This window comes from Emys orbicularis, chromosome 10 (genome assembly GCF_028017835.1).
Source record: "Emys orbicularis isolate rEmyOrb1 chromosome 10, rEmyOrb1.hap1, whole genome shotgun sequence".
Lineage (NCBI taxonomy): Eukaryota > Metazoa > Chordata > Testudines > Emydidae > Emys > Emys orbicularis.
In genome coordinates, this window is record NC_088692.1 from 2015001 (window position 1) to 2037064 (window position 22064).

Consider the following 22064-nt stretch of genomic DNA (forward strand, 5'->3'; position numbering starts at 1 on the left):
AAAGAATAGTCCTCTCAGTGAAAGGGCAACAAGAACTGAAGGCATGAATCATAAATCCAGGCCACATGTGCCTTAACGTTGCCAGACTAGAGACCCCTCCGTTCCACTCAGCCCTCTCCTCCTAGTGAACAGAGTGGCAAGTGCTTTGAATACCCAAGTGTTCAGCATCTAGAAGTTACTGTAACCAGAAAACATAGTTCAACTACTATAACCACAGCTTGATATAGCCTTGTGATTGCAATGCTGCCAGGTTTTGCTTCCCCGCATGTTCAGTTGCTTCTCAGGGCTCCAGAAAGGGCTAATAACATGTATATTAGCATGTATAATTACTTGCTAGCATTCTCTGCATATTGTTCTCCTGGGGGAATTCTGCACCAAAAAAATTAAAATTCTGCGCCACAAACTTAAAAATTCTGCACACAATATTTTAAAGTTCTGCACATTTTATTTGTCAATAAATAAATGTGGCTCCAGCATGGCAGTGGGGAGCACTGGCTGCATTGAGGTGGGAGAGCACCCTGAAGCCCCCACATACCCCGGTACAGAGACTCGGCAGTGAAGCTGCACCTGACCCTGACAGTGCAAGGGCTGAGCCTGCTCCAGAAACACCCCGGGGCCCTGCCCCTGTGTGCCAGGTGCGGGTGGGCAGGCTCAACTCAGGAGGATCCAAGCATGGGGGGATCCAGGTGTGGGGCGAGAGGCTGCCGTGTGGGGCAATCTAGGTGCGGGTGGCTCAGTGGGAGATCTGGATGCACAGAGGCTCGTTGCGGGTGTTCCGGGTGCAGGGACAACGGGACTCTGCAGGGGATCCAGGTGAAGGTGGTTGGGGCTCAGGAGAGGGGTCTGGGTGTGGAGAGATGGGGCTCAGAAGGGGGGGCTCAGTGGGGTGGTCCAGGTGCTGGGGGAGTGGGGCTTGATGTGGTGGGGATCCAAGTGCAGATGGTTGGGGATCAGTGGGGTGGGGGTCTGGGGGGCTCATTGGAGGGGTCCAGGTGTAGGGGAGTAGGGCTTGTCAAGGTGAGGGTTTGATGGACCTGCTTAACAGGGGAGCCCCAGATGCAGCTGAGGGGACGCCGCATGCTAGGCTCCCGCTTCCCCCTGCAATTCCCCTATTCCCTTTCCTTCTCCATCCCCCGTAACCTCACTCCCACATTCCCCTCCCCCTGCCCTATTCCACACCCCCTTCCTTCCCCACTGTTTCTTCCTCCCTTCCTCATTGGAGGGGTCCAGGTGTAGGGGAGTAGGGCTTGTCAAGGTGAGGGTTTGATGGACCTGCTTAACAGGGGAGCCCCAGATGCAGCTGAGGGGATGCCGCATGCTAGGCTCCCGCTTCCCCCCGCAATTCCCCTATTCCCTTTCCTTCTCCATCCCCCTAACCTCACTCCCACATTCCCCTCCCCCTGCCCTATTCCACACCCCCTTCCTTCCCCACTGTTTCTTCCTCCCTTCACCCGCCCCCCCCCTTCATAGAATCATAGAATATCAGGGTTGGAAGAGACCTCAGGAGGTCATCTAGTCCCACCTCCTGCTCAAAGCAGGACCAACCTTCCCTCATTTCCCCCACCCACACCACGGGCACTTACTGTTGCACAGAATAGAAAACAGGAAGGCTCCCAGCACACAGAAGGGGAGCCCAACTGGCACTAGGACCCAGGAGGCAGCGTTCAGCTGCAGAATCAGCAGAGCTGCGACACAGCCTCCTTCAGCTGGGCAGCTCTGCGCTGGCAGAATGAGGGGGGCAGTGGCATGTAACCCTGTGTGCCCCACATGCCTCGCCTGTTTGGAGGGGGCAATCCCCCCCAAAACTGCGCCCAAGGTCGCCCCAACCTCCCCCCACCAGCGGCTTCCCTTTGCTTCCCGCTGTTTTCTGCAGGGAAATGCAGGAAATCTGCAGTGGGCGGGGCGTTTTCTGTGGGCATGCAGTCCTGCAGAATCCCCCCACGAGTAATATTGTTACCCTGCACCCAGAAACTCTGCTGCATCCTCAGGATATTCTTCTAGCCACGAAACCTGTACGGTCACAAATGTTAAATGAGAATCTGGGAAAGTGGCAATCCTCATCCTTCAACAAAATTTCTCTCCAGGTAGCTGGATTGTGATCCACTTATACATACCACTGTTCCTGTCCCTGAGGTGGTCAACTTCCCGCACAGTATTAATTGAAAGATTGTTTATGACACTGCCAGGAGTGACGTAAGGGTCAGTTTCAGGGTCAATGTTTGGATAACCTTTCCATGGCTCACCAGGACGAAATTCTAGGAATAAAGAAGCGTAGAGACATGAAGTTGGCTTATTTCCTTTTACAGGAAATTCCTGTCTAAGCCCTATAAAATCTTACTCATGACCTACATGCCAACATATCTAAGCTTCTAATTTATTCTCTCTCAATTTAATTCCCTCACTCCTACTTTTTTACACATCTGTCGCCAGGGCAAAATTTCGAAGCATGGGGAAGTTCCACATATGACAAAGTCATTAACAAGACAGACCCAATAAGATCCCATTAAATGCATGGCCACAACGATTTTTACTTCTAATGCCTGACAAATGCAGAAGAAACACTACTGAATAGATATATAGCATACAATGAGTTAACTAATGCCAAATTTTACCTGGTGGCCAGTTAACACTGCTAGAGCCATTAGGCGATTTGGCACGTGGCCAGCCATCCCCAACAGATCCAGGAGGACTGGCTGGTGAATTACTGCTGTTCATAAAGTCATATGGAACAAATGGGGAATCTTCCAGCCTAAAACCACTTGAAATAGCACCTATTAAAGAAAACAGGATTATTAAATATTCTTCTCAACTAACCTCACAGAACCATAAAGCTCATCCCCTGCACATGTGGCATATTCATATCAAACACAGCTGAAAAGGTTTACTGGGTCAGATTTTAGCTCCTGATTGTGTAATTTCAGACTTGCCGTGGGCACAGCATATTTAAGTCTGAGCAGTGGAAGTGGAACATCTGCAAGTTTTTTCCCTATTAAAAATGTGCTTCTGGGTGATTTTCCAGGTCACAAGAAGCTTGCCATTAATAATCAGATCAATAATCTCAAACTCCTGGTGTTTTATCTGTTTGTAGCTCTTATCGACACAAAGTAAGACATGGACATGCCAAGGTCTTCAGCACTCCAGTGTGGAAGTGAAGTGGCTGTTAAAACCATGGCTCTCAGTGGAGACTCTGTAGGTTTCCCCTCGTTTCCACTGTTGAAGGGCTCATGAACTGCCCCATTAACTGGCACAAAGGAATTATTATTCACCACCACACTAAATAAAACATAACACCCACATGACAAAAGGAAGCAACATCTACCAGAAAATCTGAAGTTTGTAAATGAATATGAATTTTTCAAATGAAATAGGAGAATCAGATTTTCTAGGTTACTGTGTGCTTCATTCCCAAAATGAAAATCTTTCTGGACTGAATTCTAATAGTGTGTATCGGAGGTAACATGGTTCCTTACATATACTTATTACTAATACAAGCCCTGTAAATAACAAATGCAAATAATTAATTACAAAGTAGGTTAGTAGCAATGTAGAGCAATTAGCTTAGTAGTACTCTGTATTCAAAATATGTGGCAGGGTCAAATCTAAGAAGAATTCAAATCCTGCAGGTAAATTCATGAATAAGTCTATGGTCTAAAAGAGAAGAACCGTCCTTGATCCATTTGCAAAGTGCAAAGAGTACCTCTGCATGCTCAGCCTCCAAAAGCCTGTGCTAATTACGTAGTAAATTCATTGACAAAGGTGTTTTGTGGATTTTAGCTTTTTACATAAACCTGTTGGCTAACAGCATCTGGCACAAAACAATGACAGAACTGACAGGGCAACTAGAACGTTAATCCACTTTTTGATAATGCTCACAAGGGTGGGGAAACTCCAGGAAGCACTGGTTGTAGACCTCAATAAACCTTAAGTTATGTCACTGTCACTATCAGCAAACAGATACAATTGTCATCACAAAGTTATTTCTGAAGTAGTGATAACTTCCCTGGATATATGCATCTTCTATAGGCCACAGCAGGGTCAGAACCATCAAGTTTCTAACATTGAGGTAACTCTTGTTTCTGAACAAACTAAGGTAAGAGCAGCACATCACATCTACAGGCACCTATGAATAATGATTAGCTTTCAAAACAAACAAGTGCAGTACCAGGATAATGCCACTAGATGTTTAGGGCAGTGAGGACTTTTCATAGTGTTAAAGCAGCTGACAAATCTAAAAATACAACTAATGCAGCCCCAGAACTGAATTGCAATGAGAGACCATGTGAGGCATTTTATAAGTATTCATCTAGAGACTGTATGTCAAGTTTCAATCAGATGAGATTTCAGGTGATTTAAACATTGTTAAAATGCCAATTGAGTCCTGACTACAGAATCACAGCATTGATTTATGTCGTAGATTTGTTTGTTTGCTTATTCTAACATGGGCTATAGTAAGCCTATTTTTCTACCCTTTACAAACACTGTGCATTTATATGTACATACACATTCTCAATCCAAACCTAAACCGAAGGTAAAGCACAAAGACAAAGCATACATTTGTGGAGTTAATCCTATTGTAAAATATGATTAGATTAACACACTGGGATGAGTTTCAAATTTTTTTTAAAGCTGAAGAAATGCAAGATTTTGTTTTAAAATAAAAAATGAAGTGTTCCAATCCAGATTAAGGTAGGAACTAGTATTCATGGCCACACTTTAAAAACAGGCCTTTTTCCAGTTTCAATGAAGTTTTAAAAAAGTTATCCTTCCACACATCAAAAGCCACACATCAAAAGACTGGCTGGTGCTGAAGATACACAGCAAGTTTTAGTCTAAAACAACATTTTAGGACAGACTAATAGAAATTCTCACAGAACAGAACTACATGCAACCTTAGCAATGGGACCCCAGTATACTCCAATACACCGGGAATGGAAGTTTCATATGCACAGAGACGTTGGAAAGTTCTGTCTGATGCGTATGTAACCTTAGTGTTCTCACTAACAATGTGTTTAACGTACCATGTTTGCTGGAGTTTTGATCCAATGAGGTGTTAACAGAAATGCTGTCCACTGTTGTCCATTTCCTCAGTCGTGATTGCGGCTCCTTAATACTGCTCATATCCATGTTTACATTCAAGTTTGAGTTCATTCCTATAAAGACATTGGTTTATGAAATCGAGATATACTTTTCTTTTGCTAACTGCCACTGTTTTCTTAATTACCCTTTAAGACCATATTGCTTTGCTCTGCTTATTTCATGCTTCCAATTCACTATGTTGTATTTTAAATACATTAGAGTATTGAACACAGTGAACTTACTACAGACATAAGCACAGCCGTGCAAGCACTGAGCTCTTGGCTGATGCCCTCATGCAAAAATGCAAGTGGAAGGAGCCAAAGATTAAACTATGAATTAGACCCCTATGAACACCACACACAATCAGAAGTAAACATTCAAAAAATGAAATACAGAACTTTTTCCCCCTAATACTGATCTCAGATCAGTATTAAAATTTTTTGCCACAAACCAAGATTTTTTTCCCAAGTCTCCCCGACTCTCAAATATTTAGTTTTTGGTGAATATCTTTGACCTTATCTATGTGGCAAAGTAGTACTATTATTCAATGAAAAGCCACATTCTAAAGTTGGCATCTTAAGGGCCATCTCATTGGGGTCCTATTCAGCAGAAATTGTATTTGGTTTTCTCCAGCTGGAAACTCATTTCCAGGCCTGGTTGAGCTATTCAACAGGATACTTGGCTGGACAACTGAACTGTACTTTGCAGAGATTCATGGGCACTTTACAAGGAGCTGCACAGGCATCTTTGTTTTTTTGGTCCACATTTATCCTGTCCACAAACAATATTAATCCTGATTCAACACAAAACAACAAAAACAACCCACTTCCCCCCCACTCGTGCTCTTTGCATGTTCTATGGAAGCAGTTTGGATTTGGAGCCAGAGTATAAACGGGGCAGAGTCTGCCAAACCAGAAGCATGGAAACGATCTGAACTGCCACTCTAACATTCTTGTATGGGAACCCAGTATTTAGTATTCAAGCTTAATGAACACACTATTGACTCTGGCATTCTTCACTCACTCCAGTTCCTTAAGGGAAAGTCACAGGGTGATAATGTGAACAGTGAAGAGACAGCAGCCGAAGATAGTTTGAAGGCAATCCTCCCGATGCTGAGTGAAGTGGCAGAGACCTCATGGTCCATTACAAAAGTATAACTCTGGAAACTTAAGGGGCATTTTGCCATCAGATCTCTATTTACAGTTTGCTTCATTCCTGTAGATCCTGCACATGGACCATGGGGTAGCATTTTCATATACAGCTGAAGAGTCACAGGATTTCATAATTCATTTTACTAGCCTACTCACTTTCACTAGGAACTAGTCAAAGTTCTTTCACTAGGAAAAGTTAAAGTTTGACACTGCATTCTTCCCATGGGCCAACTTTTGCTGCCCTATGTATGCTCTCCAAAGAGAGCCCACAAGTAGACGCTGATGCCAGACAGGCTACCACCACTCTGCAGCACCCTCTAGGGAGCGTCCCAGCAAATGTTTCACTAACTGATAGGTGAAGAGGTGCAACGTCCAAGATTCTGCAAATGTCAGACAACCTTCAACAGATCTGAAACAGCAGAAAGGAGGATAAAAATATGCCAGTGCTTGACCCCTCTATCCTGGGTTCTTTGCAAAGCAGTTGTGGGCAACACAACTGGTGCTCATTTCACACCAGTGATCTCTGGACCCTTTGCGTCAGCTCCAAAGAAGCTAGTGCAGAGGAGTCCACTGAAGCCTGCGCCCAGGGTATGAGGAGGATCAGAGACTGGACGAGTGGCCACAGCCAGCTCACAAAGGGGGATTCCATCCTGTGTACAGGAAAGTCTGCATGGGAAAAGTGCCATTATTTGGTCTATGTGCAATGGAGAATGAATTTCACCCTCAGTACATGATCGGTCTGGACCTGACCTCAGCAAGTCATCACATAAGCCACCTTACATATCTGAAATGCTCCCATGATCATGTTCTTGGGAAATACATAGTATTTCTCTACAAAAAGATATATCCATAGCAGAGGAAATATGAAGACTAATAGGATCAGGCTATGGGAGGGTGAGAGATAGAAAAATTGAATTTCTACTGAAAAAGAGCCCTACTTGACCTTGGCGCACACAGATTTAATTTCACTTATCTAAAGTATGGGAAGAGAACATAAGAACGGCCGTAACGGGTCAGACCAAAGGTCCATCTAGCCCAGTATCCTGTCTACCGACAGTGGCCAATGCCAGGTGCCCCAGAGGGAGTGGACCAACAGGCAATGATCAAGTGATCTCTCTCCTGCCATCCATCTCCATCCTCTGACAAACAGAGGCTAGGGACACCATTCGTTACCCATCCCGGCTAATAGCCATTAATGGACTTCACCACCATGAATTTATCCAGTTCTCTTTTAAATGCTGTTATAGTCCTAGCCTTCACAACCTCTTCAGGTAAGGAGTTCCACAAGTTGACTGTGCGCTGCGTGAAGAAAAACTTCCTTGTATTTGTTTTAAACCTGCTGCCTATAAATTTCATTTGGTGACCCCTAGTTCTTGTATTATGGGAATAAGTAAATAACTTTTCCTTATCCACTTTCTCCACATCACTCATGATTTTATATACCTCTATCATATCCCCCCTTAGTCTCCTCTTTTCCAAGCTGAAGAGTCCTAGCCTCTTTAATCTCTCCTCATATGGGACCCGTTCCAAACCCCTAATCATTTTAGTTGCCCTTTTCTGAACCTTTTCTAGTGCCAGTATATCTTTTTTTAGATGAGGAGACCACATCTGTACGCAGTATTCAAGATGTGGGTGTACCATCGATTTATATAAGGGCAATAATATATTCAGTCTTATTCTCTATCCCCTTTTTAATGATCCCTAACATCCTGTTTGCTTTTTTGACCGCCTCTGCACGCTGCGCGGACATCTTCAGGGAACTATCCACGATGACTCCAAGATCTTTTTCCTGACTTGTTGTAGCTAAATTAGCCCCCATCATATTGTATGTATAGTTGGGGTTATTTTTTCCAATGTGCATTACTTTACATTTATCCACATTAAATTTCATTTGCGATTTTGTTGCCCAATCACTTAGTTTTGTGAGATCTTTTTGAAGTTCATCACAGTCTGCTTTGGTCTTAACTATCTTGAGCAGTTTAGTATCATCTTCAAACTTTGCCACCTCACTGTTTACCCCTTTCTCCAGATCATTTATAAATAAGTTGAATAGGATTGGTCCGAGCACTGACCCTTGGGGAACACCACTAGTTACCCCTCTCCATTCTGAGAATTTACCATTAATTCCTACCCTTAGTTCCCGGTCTTTTAACCAGTTCTCAATTCATGAAAGGACCTTCCCTTTTATCCCATGACAACTTAGTTTACGTAAGAGCCTTTGGTGAGGGACCTTGTCAAAGGCTTTCTGGAAATCTAAGTACACTATGTCCACTGGATCCCTCTTGTCCACATGTTTGTTGACCCCTTCAAAGAACTCTAATAGATTAGTAAGACACGATTTCCCTTTACAGAAACCATGTTGACTATTGCTCAACAGTTTATGTTTTTCTATGTGTCTGACAATTTTATTCTTAACTATTGTTTTGACTAATTTGCCCAGTACCGACGTTAGACTTACCGGTCTGTAATTGCCGGGATCACTTCTAGAGCCCTTTTTAAATATTGGCGTTACATTAGCTAACTTCCAGTCATTGGGTACAGAAGCCGATTTAAAGGACAGGTTACAAACCTTAGTTAATAGTTCCGCAACTTCACATTTGAGTTCTTTCAGAACTCTTGGGTGAATGCCATCTGGTCCCCGTGACTTGTTAATGTTAAGTTTATCAATTAATTCCAAAACCTCCTCTAGTGACACTTCAATCTGTGACAGTTCCTCAGATTTGTCACCTACAAAAGCCGGCTCAGGTTTGGGAATCTCCCTAACATCCTCAGCCGTGAAGACTGAAGCAAAGAATCCATTTAGTTTCTCCACAATGACTTTATCGTCTTTAAGCGCTCCTTTTGTATCTCGAACAAAGGGGCCCCACTGGTTGTTTAGCAGGCTTCCTGCTTCTGATATACTTAAAAAACATTTTGTTATTACCTTTGGAATTTTTGGCTAGCCGTTCTTCAAACTCCTCTTTGGCTTTTCTTATTACATTTTTGCACTTAATTTGGCAGCGTTTATGCTCCTTTCTATTTGCCTCACTAGGATTTGACTTCCACTTTTTAAAGGAAGTCTTTTTATCTCTCACTGCTTCTTTTACATGGTTAAGCCACGGTGGCTCTTTTTTAGTTCTTTTACTGTGTTTCTTAATTTGGGGTATACATTGAAGTTGGGCCTCTATTATGGTGTCTTTAAAAAGTGCCCATGCAGAGGCTGTCCTGCTCTGAATGCCACAAGAAGCCCCCCCTATAATGCTGTGAAAGTATAAGCAGGAAATATAGCAACCTTTAGGAAGAGAACTCTCCAATTTTGGTTCTTCCTCACACTGTAATGCTACTGCAGTGTGCTGCTAGAGATTGCCACCATCTTTCTTATGGACTCTATTCTTCACTGAGAAGTTTAGTTGGTTCCAGCAACCTAATACTCTTATTTTTTAACTTTTCACTTGTGACCTGGATTCTGCTACACTTTTGATTTTATGATTTATATAGTGTTAATTCAAAGTATCTCATAACAATTTTACAAACACTATTGTCACCCACCAGGGACCCGCAGTTAACCTGGAAGTGAAACACAACATCTGTTTAACAATGTACAGCAACATTAGACAACAGTTTAAACCAAGGAGTGAAGAATGCTATATCCAGTTGAAACAGCAAGGGGAATTCAAGATTGGCAAGATGTAATTACCCAATTTGGAATCTGGTAGGAGATCAGAGTTAAATATCCCTACTCTTGCAAGAAGTGCCATGGAATCGTTAATGACCACCAGTGGGCCACATTTTTACATATCCTCTTAATTACTGTAGCTACCAAGAAGCTGGATCTGGACACCAACCAACAGCAGCTATTAAGCAGCAGCTTAGGTTTCAGTCTGGCCACAAGCAAAGTGCCAGGGGGCCACATGCAGTGTAGCAGCACGGCCTGCACTAATCTACTTGCTCCACATCATTCAATCTCTAAAGCAAGGGGATTTCAGCAGCAGAGTCTGTAAAAAAAAAAAATCAACTTTTCTACAGAGTAGGGCAACATGAATGCAAAGGAGACCAGCTCAACATAAACAGCAGGAATAGAGAGATGCGCGAGCAAAGCAAACTGGACAGGGAAGGAAAAAACGGGGGCTGGGGAAGGAGGGAGAAACAGGGAATACCAATTTTAGGAAATATTAAAAAAGCAATCAGAAGGGACCTAAGGAAGGAAAAATATACAAGCCTGGAATTTCTGAAGTGGAAATTGGATAGAAGCCTGAAAGTGTAGAAAAAAGGGGAGAGAAAAAGGACAAGATGTTTGCAGTTATAAAGGTTCATTTGTTTTGCCTATAGTGAGAGAAGCATTCCAAGTTCAGAGCGAATATTTTTTGATGCAATTAAAGCAGCTGGATAAAACTTGTAAAAGTTAGCACCAAATACCATTTTGCTATCTATGTAATTCCAAAACCAGGGAAGACATTTTAATAGCCAGAGAAATAAGACCTTTCATGTGGGTTCCTCACACGGATACTGTTCCCAAAAGCTCTTTGGCTCCAGGACTCATAATTATGTACTTAGGACTTTATGTCAGCAGCTCTGGACCCGCAGGGTAAGAAAGACAAATGCAAGGAGACAGACATTGCAAAGAACTTAAAGCATTTTGCACGGTGTAACAGACTTATTCACCTTTGGAAATGGTATGAGTTTGATTGGCGAACTTCTTTCCTGAACAGAGACAACAGGATGAGTCCAATAAAAGATGCTGCTGCTCTTAGTGAGAGAGAGAGAAGCACTAACAGGATACAAAACAGTGTTGTTCCCAGAGGGGAAAATGCAAAGGGAAAAGGGAAGGTTGTGCATCCTGTGGCACACAAGCATCAGTTAACTGCACTAGACTAGCGATGGAGAAACTCACCTATAGGGAAGCTGCTGAATGCATTTATCGGTGATGGCCCTTTCTGCAGCTCAGGAGTAGCATGGGGTATGACATTCTCAAGGAAAGTTTTCATGGCAGGCTGATGGAGTGGCTGCTGTTGAGATGGTGGAGTCTGCTGCTTCATTAACAGGTTTGGATCAAGCTGACGGGACTGTTGCATCATCTGTTGCTGCATACTAAGAGATCGACCCTTAAAAAAACCCCACATCAGTCATGAAATAAGTGGGGGGTGGAGGGGGAAATCACATTTGGCAAGAGCAGATAAATACACTAATGCATTTTCCTTTGTATATTTTAGCTCAGCAAAATCCATCACTAAGGTTAAAGTGCATTCTATCCTGTGGTTCAAGCACCATGAAAGTTTCACTTACCTTGTCCACATTTGTAAACTGCCTGTTATTAACTATATTCTAAAATAAGCAACAAACCAATTCTCTCTCTCAAGACAGTTTTAACTTTTTTTTTTTTTTTTTTTTTTTTTTTTTAAAAAGGCTTGTCTATGATTGTACCTGCTGTTCCTGCTGTTGACGACCAGTAGAAGGCATGCTTCTCTGATTCTGCGCTTTTTGCTGCTGAGCCAACAACCGCTAAGAAACAGAATATTTTTATGAAGCGGTATAGTTCAGATAAAGTTTCTGATCAGACTTTAAAGTTTAAAAAAATAGAATGAGTAGGTTGTTTAGCTTACTTGTAACTGGGAGATCTGAGAAAGCTGGTTCAACTGGGATAGTTGGTTCAACATGGCTACCTGCTGTGGGCCAAAAAGTGGACTCAGGCCACCGTTGTTTGGTGCATACTTCAGTAATGATACTGGAACCTGTAAAATGGACCATATTCTAGCATACGGGGTTTGACATAACATGAACCATGACAATCTACAGTTGAACACTGGTAGATTGACAGTAACCTATGCAGTTAACAGCACAACCATCAGGTCAAGTAGTATTCAATGCTCTGAAAGTGCGAAATATGCTACCCTATAAAAATAATTAGAAGATATAGTAAAATATCAAACACTAACACTAGTAAATACAAAAAGGTAAATTAAAACATTACATTTTCACAACTGAAGGCACAAAAGTCTGGAAAAGCATGATTTAGGGTTCTGACACCAATTTTAACTCAACCATATTGCACACCCTGTTTGATTAATGCTATGCACCTAAAAGAGATCTTAAATTCAGGATTTAAGAAAAACAAACAGAAAAAAGACAGCATGTGCGCAATGCCACGGAGTAAGCAACACTGTCAGAGCTCTAAGTTGTAGTTTTTGATTTTGTGTGTAGCATTGCAACAGAGAGATTCCTGCCCCTGATTTCGAAAGAAAAATTAGTGGAACACAGATGCGTCTGTTACCAGGAACGCCATCCTATACTAGTGCCTCTAGGAAGTGTGCACTCACAGCTGCACTTCAGAGACTCTTGTAATGCTGCACCAGTGCTTCTATGGAGTCCCTTCTAGTCTCCACACAGACAAGGAACTCAGGGTTTGGCTTCAGGACGTTCTCTGTAATTGGGGGAGTACAAGTAGGGAGAAAAGTGCGCTGTGGAGAGTTAGCTACCGGGTGGGAGGATCCAGGCTAAAATCAAGGATGCTGTTTGTCAGCATTACAGGAAAATCAAGCACTTAGAGCTGCATGCACATGCAGACCACATCTAACGGCACAATTGCCAACTTAAGGATAAAGAATGAGGCGTACTTGTGGCTCCTTAGAGACTAACAAAGTTAGTTATAGTTAGTTATGCATGCCCAAATAAATTTAACTAACTTTGTTAGTCTCTAAGGAGCCACAAGTACGCCTCATTCTTTTTGCTGATACAGACTAACACAGCTACCACTCTGCAACTTAAGGATGTTTCCTATGGCTTATTCTCAGCCCCACATCTTCAGGTAGTTATAAATATTTTTAAACCACTTTTTCCCCAGGCCCAGCAAAGACTGTGTTGTTCGCTGAGAACTGACTTTTTGGGTTGAGAGAAATTTTGGGTTGACAGAAAAGTTTATTATGCCATAAACTCAGTAAATGAATGGACAGAATTTGCTCCAAATTATAAGTACACCTCTACCCTGATATAACGCTGTCCTTGGGAGCCAAAAAATCTTACCGTGTTATAGGTGAAACCGCGTTATATCGAACTTGCTTTGATCCGCCAGAGCGTGCAGCCCCGCCCCTCTGGAGCGCTGCTTTACTGCGTTATATCCGAATTCGTGTTATATCAGGTTGCGTTATATCGGGGTAGAGGTGTAATTTTTCAACCGAGACCAAGTATAAACGATTGTACTCCCCGACTGGAATGTTTTGGAAAGCTGTGGATGACTGACAATAAAGGAATTCTGGCATGTTAACAACAGTGGTTGCTCTGTCTTGTATTACCTGAGGGGAGAGTAATGGAGGAGGCACTTGAGCACGTGAGTTAGGCTGGGATGAATTAAGAGGTTGTGCTGGGGGCTGCTGCATGCTCCTGGGCTGGGCTGCTATATTACCAACGCCAAACACACTGGGATTGCCATTCTGGAAAGAGAAGTTAACATTAGTGACAATACCCCTCTTCTGCGGCTTCCCCCACCCCTATGTATTCAGAATTAGAATTTAACAGTATATCAGCCAAAACAATAGTTGTGCTGCTATTTCAAAGGAATAAAACGCTCTCATCAAGTAACATGCCAAGGATATGCACATGGCCTTACCTGTCTAACAGAATTCAAGTTTTGCATACCCAGCCCTGCTAGGGAGCCAAGGGCTTGGTTAGGTAGTGCACTATTTGAAGGGGGAAGCTTCATGTTTTGATTGGAAATAAACTGCATGTTTTGGGACTCGTCTGCTACAATGCCATCCTGATTGGATAGACAAACAGATGCGCAACAACCAGCCAGCAAGCAATCAGAAGGGAGAAACCATTGCCAGGAACAGAAGGGAAGAGTCACATGACAGTCCAGCATCAGCAGGAAACAGGCAGAAAACAAAAAAGACCAGATTAGTGTTATCTGCACTGCAAGTAGAAGAAGAGCGCTATATAAGTGCTTAGTATTGATAAATAAATTAAAAGGACAAAACAAGTTTTACAGTTTAATAGTAAAGCCCTAATTTATCTCTCCACCAAGTACAGAAGCTACGGGACAAATGGATCATAGCTACAGACTGCTGTCTGAATTAATGTTTATCAGGGTTAGAGTTAAGCAGTCACTAACCTTATCAAAATAAGGATTGCGATCCATGGAAGACTCTTTGGAAATCTGAGGACGAGAACCAGGGCCCTTTCCTACCACCCGATTGTAATCTCCAACGTTCAGGCCATGCTTATCCAACTCTATTCGTTTATCCTGTAATATTCCTAATAAGGTGAAGAAAGAAAGGCGATGAAGTTGAAGAGTCCAATTAGTTGCTCAAATACTTAATAGTAAATAAGTATGTGCTATTTTATCACTGCACTAAACGAGGCACTACTGAATAAGATGTTTGAATGATTTTAAACACCATTTTTCTTGTTTTGCCTTAGAGCACAAAATACTAAGACGACTGCTGTACGAGATTGCCAGAGAACTGATTAAACAGATTTTACTGGTCTTCAGACAAAACTGATTGCATTGTTTTTGTGGAGAACAGGGCAAGTCTCACATGGTGTTTGAAGTTTGTATTTCCAGATGTTAACTATACATTCTTAATACTAGCAGTAAAATTTTTCCTGGTTTGCAGTTACATTTACCATCTTCCTTCTATTTGGATGAGAAAATTCCATAAATCCTTTAACAAGTACTTCATTCAGTTACAAAAATCCTTTAAAGAAACAATAGATAAAAATAATTTAAGATATGTGTATACTAGTGTCACACTGGATAATTAAACCAGAAAAAATTAAAAATCTAATTTACTTTAAAAAATTTAAGAACAGCCATACTGGGTCAGACCAAAGGTCCATCTAGCCCAGTATCCTGTTTTCCGACAGTGGCCAGTGCCAGGTGCCCCGGAGGAAATGAACAGAACAGGGAATCATCAAGTGATCCATCCCCTATTGAACATTCCCAGCTTCTGGCAAACGGAGGCTCGGGATACCATCCCTGCCCATCCTGGCTAATAACCATTGATGGACCTATCCTTCACGAACTTATCTAGTTCTTTTTTGAACCCTATTATAGTCTTGGCCTTCACAACACCCTCTAGCAACGAGTTCCACAAGTTGATTGTGTGTTGTGTAAAAAATACTTCCTTATGTTTGTTTTAAACCTGCTGCCTATTAATTTAATTTGGTGACCTCTAGTTCTTGTGTTATGAGGAGTAAATAACACTTCCTTATTTACTTTCTCCACACCAGTCATGATTTTATAGACCGCTCATATCCCTCCTTAGTCGTCTCTTTGCCGAGCTGAAAAGTCCCAGTCTTATTAATCTCTCCTCATATGGAAGCAGTTTCATACCCCTAATCATTTTTGTTGCCAGTTTCTGAAACTTTTCCAATTCCAATACATCTTTTTTGACATGGTGCGACCAGATCTGCATGCACTATTCAAGATGTGGGCGTACCATGGATTTATGTAGAGGCAATATGATATTTTCTATCTTATTATCTATCCCTTTCCTAATGATTCCCAACATTGTTAACTTTGACTGCCGCTGCACATTGAATGGATTTTAGTTTACATGTTGCCTTTTAGCTTGTCCAATACAAATTAGCTATTCAGTTTAATTCTCTATCTCCTGCTGCACTGTGCAGGGGAATGTAAATCTCAATAAAAAAAGCATGAAATGACTTAACACAATGAGCTTAATGAAAATATTTATAATTTGTTTACAATTTTCTTTACACAATCTTAGAGTAAGGACCAAAACTACCTGACAACATGCAATTCTGAACAAATTCTGCTCATCTTTGAGATGCAATCACAGAATGGTCATCTTGTAACTAGTGGATACTGTTTTTTCCTCCACAAGAGACTTCTACTGTACATCTTTCATTTTCACTCATTATTCAAAGTAATTCTACTATGTTTATTTGCTAGAGAAACCATTCAAATTTACTATGAACGGACCAGTTCCACATAAACAGACTTTCATTAATGAGAGGTTACAGTAAAGATAAATATACTTTAAAATATTCTTAGCATGCAAGATTCTCTTTTATAGATAATGAAAACCTCTTTGAACAGCTACATTTGTTGTTTCTAAGACCAAACTAAATGCATTAGTGATTAATGTCGTATCAAAGCTTTGTTTCCAGTAGCAACCAAGTTGCTCAGGAGGAGGCCTAGATCGATTTTTAAGTTCATATTTAGGCTCCCATCATGTCAACACTTATGCACATGCTTAACTTTACTTATGAGTAATTCCATTGCCATCAATGGGACTACTTTCTCATGTGTGCAAGTATTTACATAATCAGGACCTCCGTTTCTTTAGGGGAATGAGAATTATTTTTTAATAACTCAGGAGAGGATGCAAACAAAAAGATGTGGAATAACTGTCAAATCGGTAAACACAAGACTAATTTCCCTTATGCTTACCTCCAGACATGTCCATCTTATTGCTCGGTATGGTTTCTTCTGGTGATTCTCTCTGAAGTAATAAAATGAATCAGTTTAGTAAGAACCTTTAAAAAAAGTTAAAACAAAGGAGATCCAGATACAGTGAGTATTTCATTCAACCCTGCAAGAAAGAATAATCAAACTTTTGACAAAGCACGTGTGATTTTGCAAGCATTTTTTCCAATCCCTCTATCGATGAAGACAGACATCTTCAGACACACAAAAATATTGACAATCTGGTATATGCTACTAGAATTAAAACTCAGTAATGTTTATAAGAAGTTTTTCGAACAACAGATGTTCTTATATTGAAGATCTGAACAGTAAAGGAATGGAAAAAACAAATCAAAGAAGAAAGCAGTTAATCTAAACTTCAAAATGATTTAATTGAAACAAGGGTATTTATCAAGCCTGCCAAACATACCATACTTACTGAAAAACTGAGATTTGTGAATTGCTTAATGAATGGATTTATCCACGTTTCATCTTGTTTATTTCCACCTTTCATTGTTCCCTTAAAAATAAAAGGGATTACTGTGATACTTGAAACAGTCACCAGCACGTATATTACATTGTAAGAAAGGATTAAATTAAAATGTAAACAAGGATTAAGCCTTCCTACATAATTGTACAACACAGAGTTCAATGGGGTCCTGACTGGGGCATTTAGAAGCTATCTCCCCACACCTACACCTACCCACAAAATAGTTCCTGTGTGAGAGGCTTTTAGGAATTACATCCAGTTTCTGTCCCCCAGACTTCTTGAGTTCTTAAATTCCAGCCTCACCTCGTAAAGTCATAATTACCTTTGTAGGCATTTTTTTCATGTACGGTGGCCAATTCAAAGATGGGTTAACTTCTTGGGATGAACTGCTGTTCCACATTCCAATCTCTACTTCATCATCTTCCTCCCAGCTGGTCTGCCGACTCCCTGGCAATGACATATCATCACCGCACCAACCATCTTGCATAGATTTAGGCCCTGGGTGTAAAGATTTTTCAGTCATGAACTAACTCCCTTTAATGCAAATACATTTTAAGGTTGCCAGACTATATTCAATTGTTAAGTAAAACTATATTATTGTGACAAACCTGATATTCTGCCATAATCTTGTGAATCCAGGGAGATCAAAGGCAACAGAAAAAGAAATCAACCGACAGCATTTGTTTTAACTTATGACACTAGTCTTAAAAAAAAAAAAAAAAGCTGCTAATTTCCCATTATTAAAAATACTAATGAAAATAGAATTTATCTTCAGTACCTAAGATCTGAGAAAGTCACTCAAATGTACAGAGAGCACATCTACCTTTTGTATTTACGTAACTATCAAGATACAAGCCTGTTATATTTGAATTCACAATCAAACTTCTTGGTCACTATTTCACACTACACCACCTGCACACTCAAAGAAGCTGCAAAAGCACATACCAGGTTTACTTGAAGCCTGCTGACCAACAGAAGCATTTCCCCAGCCAGAGGTGCCTGCTGCATCACTGATGGGCTCTCCCCAGCTAGTACCAGTATCCAGGGGTTTACCCCACGCGGACGTTCCATTATCTACAGTAGTGGCAGGAGTAGAAGGCTCTCCCCAACCTTTTTAAAGCAGTAGGAGTTATTCGTGAGTTTAACAAGTCTTAAAACATTATGTAAAACGCTGAGGGGTTCTTTACACGCAAAATATAATACAACACATAATTAAAAGCAAGATAAATACATATTTTAAATCAAGTAAAATATTGCAGTTGTAAGATTCTTCATGAAGAAAAAACTAAATATAACACCAGTTCCATACATGAAAACATTACATTTTGATTACAGAGATTTCTCAAATGAGAAGACACTAAACATCTAAAAACTCCACTTCAAATTGAAGGCATTTCTCTTTTGGATCTGATTCAATTGCAACTGAAAATTACTGGAAGGCAAATACTTTCTTAGATATACTGTGCAAGCTCAACTACCCTTCCCCCAATCTATTAAGGTCAGAGCTCTTTTTCTGAAGTCCAAACCTGCTATAGCAATATAAATAAACTCCCAGTGCCTTCCCTCACCAAGAAGTGAACAGCAAAGTGCCCTCCTCATTGTTGGCAATAAAAATTCTGTATTAAGGACACAGGTGAAGCCTTGAGTCTGCACTGTACCTTGCAGACACCTCTTAATGCCACTCTGTTTGCCACAGAGGCTTAAAGTTAATGTCACAGCTGAAGTTAATTAAAATCTGGAGCTACATACAAAGCAAAAGTGCTTCCCCTTTCTGGATGTTGCTTTTTTTCCTTCTTCCTCTACACCCTCAGCCACTTAAATGCAAGATGAGTAGCCTAGCGCTAACTATACTGCTCAAGTTCACTTTTTAAATTTCAGAAAGATTCCTTCAAATAAAATACAAGCACTGAAAACCTATTTGCACTGCTCTCAGTTCTCTGACAAAACTATTCCCCACCTTACAGAAGTTTCTAGTTTCAAACAAAGTCCAGAGAAGTGTTTTATAATTGCCCAAGAAAACACAAGTCTAGGTAAAATGAAATCTTACCAGAACCATTACTGCTCTCCTTGTTGGACATGGCACTTGAAGGCAGTAGCTGCTGATGTACCTGTGCTTGCTGGTCTGAACTGCTGCTACTGTTTGGGACATTTTTATTCCACATATTCACATTTTTGTAGTTGTATTTGCTTGGATCACCCCAAGCAGAAGTTCCATCATCAATTTCCATTTTACGGCGTATTGATTCTGGGGATGGCTCCTCCCATCCTGTGGGTTCCTCTTCCTTTGCTGGACTTGGTATTGGTCCACCCAACCACCCGGAACCTGGTGGTTTATTTGTGGTAGATGGTGCTCCCCAAGATCCAACATCTTGCTGCTTGTTCCAGTCTGGGGAGTTGACTGGCTTTGACGAATCACCCCAACCTTGAGGCTGATTTGATTTGGGAGTTTCTCCCCAGCCCTGGCTCTGATTAGACTTTGCAGGCTCATCCCATCCTGAAGAATTATTTGGGTTTGTATTACTACTTCCCCAAGTAACAGAATTTGATTTAGCAGACTCATTCCAACCAGATACTGATCTGTCACTGTCACTACCTCCTGAACTAGATTTCTTAGCCTCACCCCAATGGTTGCTTCTTGAATTTTCTCCCCAGCTGTCGTTGGCAGAAATTGCCCAACCTTGGCTGGCTTTTTGTCCATCTACCCATCCCTGTTTGATCTTCTGTGTATCATTCCAGGACGACTTGTCCTCTTTGCCACTTACCCATAATTGATTGCTCTTGACCATTACTGTAGCAGCAGAATCCTCTTCCCACCCCCCTTGGCTGTTGGAGCCTTTGGAGTCTCCCCACCTTGTAGCAGACTTTGGATCTCCCCACCCTGATATAGATGAGGTATCATTAACATTAGGGCTAGGTCTCTCCACACATCCCCCTGAGCTGGAAGTCTGTGTCACAGAGCCTCCCCAGGCCTCTGTCCCATTGTCAGTCTTTCTTTCACCTCTTGGCGATGTTTCAGTATCCCAGGCAGTGTTTTGTTTAATTGGAGTCTGTCCCCAACCAGAGTTGGAAAGGACACGTGGATCTAAGTCAGTTCTGCTCACTATACTTTGGAGTAATGCATGCTGGTCAACTTTTCTTCTCTCTCGGTTCTGTCCTTCTGCAGTTACTTTATCATCATGGCATCCAGTGCTCTCTGTACTACCCTCGCTATCCCCAGTACCTGTTTTGGCCCATACATTGTTCTGCTCAGTTATCTGAGATGCAGCAGAATTCTGGCTATTAAGATCATCCTCTTCAGCAGATTTCCATCCATTTGTAAACTTCCTACTATTTCCATTTACGCTTTCATTGGAATGCTGATTGCTAGGCAGTTTATTCCATTCCCCATCTGAAATGCTAGTGCCAGTGTTTTGTGCAGGGTTGCCCCATCCTCTTCGACTTCCTCCAGAACTCGCACCATTTGCGCTTCCCCATGGCATATTTTGGGAGTTGACTGTCCCTCCCTCCCATACCCCTCCTCCTTTATTCCCATTGATTTGAAAATTAGTGCTGCCAGGCCCATTGCTGCCAGGCTGCGTTAGAGTTGCATTCACAGTGTCACCATTAGCTTGGCTGTTTGGGCCTGAACATTTGTCTCCAGAGTAATTAGAACCATAGGCAACCCATGTAGTACCATAAGATCCACCATTTTTTGCCTCACCATTGCTAAGATGAGAAGTGGAAGTGCCATTTGTAACTGGAGAGGCCTGAATCTGAGAATGATTCATTGTGCTCACACGCCAGGCCCCAGGCCCTGTATTATTAGGCAGTTTGTTAATCTGTACTGAACCAGCAGAGTTTGGTAAACTAGAGGTCATAAAGTTAGTAGTGTTATTTGGTCCATTCATTTCAGTGTTAAGGTTTTGAGGTTGTCCACTGAATGAAACCTTCCTTGTACCATTCACTTCAGAATCACAATTTTCCTGAAGGCTTGCCCAGGAACCATGGGCTGAACCACCCACTTTAGAGTTAATACTCTGATTGTTAGACTTCTGACCTATGGTACTGCACTGAATATTTGTGCCAGAATTACCACTCCCTACAGACCCTTTCAGGGCATGTCCATTGTTCTCCAATACAGGCCAGGCACCATGGTTGCCATTTGAATTCAAAGTGCTTGGATTTAACCCTCCATTTGATGAAGAGTTTATGGTGCCCCAAGCATTCATTCTATTGTTGCTACTTTCAGATTTGCTGTCAGGAGCATCCACAGAAACTTGACATGTGCTTATTATGGTTCCATGGGATAAACCCCATGGCCCATTAATACTTCCATTGCCCACATTATTGCTGTTGCTACCAACCACAAACTTATTTTGAGAACCATGTCCAATGCCATTCCGAACGCTATCGTTTTCACCACCTGTGCTCCCTGAAGCCATAACAACAAGATTTCTCTCTGACCCAGAGCTAGAGGCGGAGTCAGTGTCCATACATTCTGAAGCCAACTCTGGGTCACTGCCTGTGATTGATGGCCATGCTACTTTGTCAGAACCGTCTACGATAACTTTATCCCAGTTTGTGCTGGAGTCACTATTTGAAGAGACTGGTCCCCAGTGAGAATTTTCATAATGGGATCCTAGACCACTGTGGTTCAGATCTAAAAAGAAAAGGAAAACAAAACAATTCTTCTGTAAATTCAAGAATTTTACTTCAGTTAACACCAATAAATAAAATAAAATAAAATAAAATAAATAAAAAAAAAGATTACAGTAGAACCTCAGAGTTACAAACTGACCAGTCAACCACACACCTCGTTTGGAACCAGAAGTATGCAATCAGCCAGCAGTAGAGATCCAATTTTTTTAATTATTTATTTATTTTCCCTTCAACCCCCCCCCCCCCCACACCTACTAAAAAAATAGAGAAAGTAAAAAAAGATTTGACAAGGTAACGAAACTGTTTC

General features: G+C 41.6%; 1 protein-coding gene across 2 annotated transcripts in view; it reads right to left on the reverse strand.

The window, feature by feature from the left end:
- Nucleotides 1-21606, reverse strand: part of TNRC6A (trinucleotide repeat containing adaptor 6A) — a 26143-nt gene extending 4537 nt beyond the window's left edge. Inside the window, exons 1-15 of one of the 2 annotated variants that reach the window (XM_065411724.1) lie at nt 19167-21606; nt 18598-18609; nt 18065-18229; nt 17418-17617; nt 17069-17149; nt 16615-16666; nt 14308-14450; nt 13807-13953; nt 13493-13630; nt 11807-11935; nt 11628-11705; nt 11098-11308; nt 5019-5150; nt 2613-2771; nt 2115-2255 (exon numbers count right to left, since the gene is read on the reverse strand). In XM_065411724.1, the coding sequence (XP_065267796.1) occupies nt 2115-2255; nt 2613-2771; nt 5019-5150; nt 11098-11308; nt 11628-11705; nt 11807-11935; nt 13493-13630; nt 13807-13953; nt 14308-14450; nt 16615-16666; nt 17069-17149; nt 17418-17617; nt 18065-18229; nt 18598-18609; nt 19167-21591 (4213 nt within the window). In that variant the 5' untranslated portion in view covers nt 21592-21606. Of the gene's footprint in view, nt 1-2114; nt 2256-2612; nt 2772-5018; nt 5151-11097; nt 11309-11627; nt 11706-11806; nt 11936-13492; nt 13631-13806; nt 13954-14307; nt 14451-16614; nt 16667-17068; nt 17150-17417; nt 17766-18064; nt 18230-18597; nt 18610-19166 lie in introns of those variants that run through there. The other variant, XM_065411725.1, reaches the window with a different exon arrangement.
- Nucleotides 21607-22064: the final 458 nt, after the last annotated feature.